The 5114-nt window shown below is 34.2% G+C and overlaps 1 protein-coding gene across 1 annotated transcript; it reads right to left on the bottom strand.

The window, feature by feature from the left end:
- Positions 1 to 3102: 3102 nt before the first annotated feature.
- On the bottom strand, positions 3103 to 5114 carry LOC119985777 (beta-amyrin 11-oxidase-like). Its single transcript, XM_038830156.1, has 7 exons — positions 4641 to 5114; positions 4284 to 4553; positions 4082 to 4171; positions 3826 to 3904; positions 3616 to 3722; positions 3357 to 3478; positions 3103 to 3255 (listed from the first exon to the last, which is right to left on the bottom strand). The coding sequence occupies exons 1-7, from the start codon at positions 5064 to 5066 to the stop codon at positions 3156 to 3158; spliced, it is 1194 nt and encodes a 397-aa protein (XP_038686084.1). The 5' UTR covers positions 5067 to 5114; the 3' UTR covers positions 3103 to 3155.

The following is a 5114-nucleotide window of genomic DNA, read 5'->3' as shown; positions in this document are numbered from 1 at the left end:
TTAGCATATTTGAAAGAGCTAAACATGTGGTTAATTGTTGAATCAAATGGAAGTGATTGAGGGAGCAAATCAAAGCTATTATTTCAAGAATTAAATCACCGAAAATCAAGAGGCAATCGAGGAGTCCTTGTGGACTATAAATGGAGCACTCGAGACACCACCAAAGAAACAAGTAGATGCTAGAATTATCAAATCTATTTGCTCTCAATCTCTCACCCAAGCTCATATAATATTCTAGCTTCTATATTGCTTCACCGTTTGCTTAGTGCAAACACAGGTGTGAAGAACTAAATCTTTATTGTTCATCTTCACCGATTGCTATTGCAATTGCAAGTGTGAAGAATATTCTCTTCTTGTGAGCTCTTCTAAACTCAAATCCGATTTTCTATCCGTGAGTCTCACTTTAAAATCTCTTGAGAGTTCCTCCTAGTTTGTTAAGTGTAAACATTGAGTGAGTGAATCATTGAGTCTATTCTTGTAAAACCCAAATCGGGTACTATATTTGTGAGATTGTGAAAGAGTTGGGCTAATTTTGAAACCCTTGTACGAGTTAGGAGGTGAACCTCCCAATCGTGGCGAGCTTGTTGAAAAGCCACATTTTCTGGTGGATTTGAAAAGTCCTAAGCCGTGTGCTTAGGTGGTGGACTAGGAAAGGGATCCGAACCACTCTAAACTACTTGTGTGCTCTTTACATGCTTTACTTTTACAGCTTTCATTAACTATTCTAATCTAACATAACTTGTTTTATTTTATTTACTTCATTTACATAACGCTAATCTAACCAAGTATTATTATTTATTTTATTCCTATTTCTCTAATCTACTCTAGCCATAATTATATTTGACTAATCTATCTGTCTTTACTTTATATTATTGTTTATTCTGTTCATATTTGATTGCTATTGTTTTATAAAATTGTAAATTAAGTACTTTCTAGTACTTTTCTTGTTAGAAGCTTTGCTTCGATTGGTTTCTATTGTGCAATTTATTCATATTGCTCATATAGGTCCATTTGAGTGCAATTATACTTTGGCATTAATTAAATTGATAGGATTTTGCATCTAGACATATGATCCACTTAAGTTACAAGTCGATAAAATTTGATTTGCTTGGAAATAAATTAGGGCAACTGTATTAGTAAGACTCACTTTGTGTGCTTAGTGTAGTGCTTGATTTGAGAAATTGAAAGTATGGGATTCACATTCGGAATTTGGGGACACAGTTCACCCTTCTCTTGTGTAACCTAGGTCCAACATGAACCATTGAGCCTATCCTAGTAAAACCCAAATCGGGTACTATATTTGTGACAAGGGATTATGGGATAAGGTAGAAAGCTTGTATATGACAAAATCTCTCATGAATCGACTGTATCTGAAGCAACGGTTCTATACTCCCAATTTTTTTTGTAGACTTTCTATACTCGAGTTTGGTCGTTAAAATCAGAACATTCACAAGTAGACAATATGAAAAGAGGTTCTTAGTAGATGCAATATGGATAAACCAAAACCTGTGAGCACATTTTTGGGAAGTCTCGTCAGACTGTGTAAAGATCAATCGTCTAATGCAAATCATGAGTTGAGCAGATGAGTAAGATCTCTTATGCCTTAGTTATGAGTTCTCTTATATAAGATATGGTTTGTACTAGATCAGACATTGCACATGCAGTAGAAGTTGTGACCAAATACATGAGCTATCCAAGAAAATAACATTGGGAGACTGTAAAATGGATTATAAGGTGCTTGAGAGGCAACTTAGATACTTGTTTATGTCTTACTGCAGATGATAAGGTGCTTGGTGTCATTGGTTTTGTATTCACTTTGGATGGTACCGCAATATCGTGGGGTTCAAACTAGTAGAAGATTGTGACACTTTCAACTACGGAAGCTGAGTGTGTTGCTATGTCAGACGCAGTAAAGGAGATAGTTAGTTGTAAACATTTATAGACAAATTGGGTAAGAAAGGTGATAAAGGTGTTCAATACAATGAAAGTCAGAGCAGAATCTTTCTTGCCAAGAATTCATCATTCCACTCTAGGACCAAACACGTCCAACTATAAAATCATTTCATTCGTTATATTCTCAGTGACGAACAATTGAAGCTTGAGAAGATCTATGAAAGCAGGAACCAAGAGGATATGTTAACAAAAATTTTTACACTTGATAAACTGAGATCGTGGGAAGCGTCAGATGGTCTTCTAGTGTGAAGGCAAAGGCTTGAGTTGTGGAGATGATTTATAATTTGGAAAGAGTTGGTCTTCTTTTTGTGTGTTGCATGATTTTGAGTGTTTTTTTATTGTTCGGCCCTGTTTTTTGAGAGAAGAGAATCAAACTTTGATTATTTACTAGTAGATCTACAATGTGCAAAGATACCACAAATTATGTTGATACCCAAATATGTTGTCTTCACATGTGTGGTATGAGGGAGCCTTCTCATTTTAAATCTCACAAATCAGATTCTCACGCGATGCATGAGTTAATTCGATAAATCAAATATATCATTGAGAAGAACGAATTGCAATCGTTCCTACCAGCCCTAATCATAATACATATGATCAGGTCTTCACTCAGGCGATCAAATAGTTTACTTCAATAAATTGCTCTTCTGTGATTATTTCCAGTTTGTAATTTTTTCTTAAAATACACACATCCACTTTCATTCATAACACCTTAACCGTATATATAGTTACGTAATATATTTTTATTTAGCACTGATTACATTTAAAATTCCATAATTAATGTGTAAATATAATAATTGTTACAATTGTTACTTCTTTATTTTTTTTATTAATAATCCCCCTTTATATATAAGTATAGATGAGTTTAATTACTATAGAATTTGTACATGAAATTTTTATGTGTTTATCTGACACATATAATTTGTGAGATCATAATTCACAGTGGTGCTTTTGGTTTGGAGTTTATTGTTATTTTTTGAGTCTTTTTTTTTCCTTGAAGATTATAACTTGCCTCAAAAAGTATTTAAATCCAAATTAATTAGATGCATATCAATCAAAAGTAGAAAATAATCACAAAACTTATTTTATCTAAAAAGAAATTCACAGAACAACTCAACAATGACATGATTCACCACAATTTATTTTTGAAAGTAACCCAATAATACAAAGTCGAATAACAACACATTTTGCGCATAACTTAATTATGATGATGACACTTTTGTGAGTTTCACCAGAAAGTTGTCGTTAGGCACTCGAAATGGAAATGACACAACTTTAGAGTTTGGATTAATTCTCTCGAGCCTGCACATATATCAAAATTTTATATCACATTATCGACATTTAACCAATATATATATATATATATATTGCATAAAGAATCTAAAGAGAAGTGAGTAGTTTACTTGTAGTCAAGCAGAAAATAATGAATAAAGATGAAAGCTTCAAGCTTGGCCAACTCATTTCCTGGACAAATCCTACTCCCAAGTCCAAACGGTGTGAAAGCTCCTGCTTTGATATTTGTATTCTATTGACAAAAACAAGAAAAGACTTAATTTAGCCATTTTTACTCTCTATGAAAAGTAAAATTAAATCACACGCGTGCACATACACACACACATATACACACACAGAGATATATATAGATGGATAGATTATACTTACGTCCCATCTTGAGGGATCAAATGCTTTGGGGTTGGGAAAGATTTCAGGATTCAATTGAACATCTCTAAACATTAACATAACTTTCCATCCTTTTGGAATGGTGTATCCTATATAGCATAAAAAGAAGAAGAAAATTTAGTGTATCAAGAAGTAGAAAATTAATGAAACTTGTAAAAATGAAGAAGAAGAAGAAGAAGATGAATGACAAACCATTAATTTCAACATCAGCCTTTGCATCACGAAAACCTCCCACTCCAATATTAGCCATACGAAGTGTTTCTTGAAAGACCTTAATGAACAACAAATTATCATATACAATTACTAGGTGTGATTTTCATATACAATTGCTAACACATTTACTATAGATATGCCAATCTATCTAGGTCAGTTATACGACCCGCAATGATGTGTCGTTCTGAGTGTTGGGCTATCAAGAGACAACATATCCAAAAAATTATACAGGTACCTTTGCTGTGTAACTCATTTGTTTAATCTCTGTCATCGTCAATCCTTTTTGTGTAGATGGTCTGTTTGATATGATATTCTCTTGTTCTTCCTGCACAAAGATATTGAATTGCATATAAACAATTTATTACACTTCTAATTAATTGAATATGAATATGCATAACAATTTACGTATATATAGGCAAGGGATGAATTAATCTCACCTTAACTTTTTGTAAGATTTGGGGATTATCGTGAAGGTATATCAACAACCACATTATGGCAACTGCAGTGGATTCATGGCCAGCAAACACCAATGTACTTAGTAAGTCAGTGATGGTGATATTGTCCATTTTTTCACCATCTTCATCTTCCACTTCCAACAATAAATCTAACATGCTTTTCTTTTCATTGGAGAAGTCCACACCACTTTTGTTTTCAATTTTTCTCTCTTCAATAGCACCATTAACAATCTCCACCATCCTTCTACGTGCCTAATAATATAGTTAATATTAATTAATTAAATATATATATTTTTCAACAAATCAATTTACGTACGGATACATCTCAAAATACTTTACCTTTAGAGCTTTATTATAGGCAAAGCCGGGGAGATTAATAGGCCGGGTGAGGATTCCTCCGGAGAGATCTCTGAAAACCTCTGTCAATGGTGCAAGAATGGAATAACCTCTGGCTCCAAAGAAGATGTATGTTACGACCTTGAATGTTGCACTCTTTAATTCAACCAGAAGCTCGATGGGTTTGTTCATGCTCGCCCACTCGTCGAATGAAGCCATCACAACATGCTCGATAAGTTCGACATACATGGATAGTGCCACATTGCCATTGATCGGAGCAGTTGTCAGCCTGCGTAGACGCTTGTGCTCGTCTCCGTGAATAGTAGCTAACGACCTCTTTCCGAGAATTGCAGGAGTACCTGGATAAGCGAGTGAGAAATTTTTATCATCTGTGAGGACTGCCTTGTTCAATTCAGGCAGATTAACCATGATCAATGGTTTCCCAAGCAGATGAGTCTTGTATACACCCGTTCTTCC

This window comes from Tripterygium wilfordii, chromosome 19, assembly GCF_013401445.1.
Source record: "Tripterygium wilfordii isolate XIE 37 chromosome 19, ASM1340144v1, whole genome shotgun sequence".
NCBI lineage: Eukaryota > Viridiplantae > Streptophyta > Magnoliopsida > Celastrales > Celastraceae > Tripterygium > Tripterygium wilfordii.
Note: the sequence above shows the minus strand (reverse complement) of the source record. Positions and strands in the feature narration are given on the sequence as shown.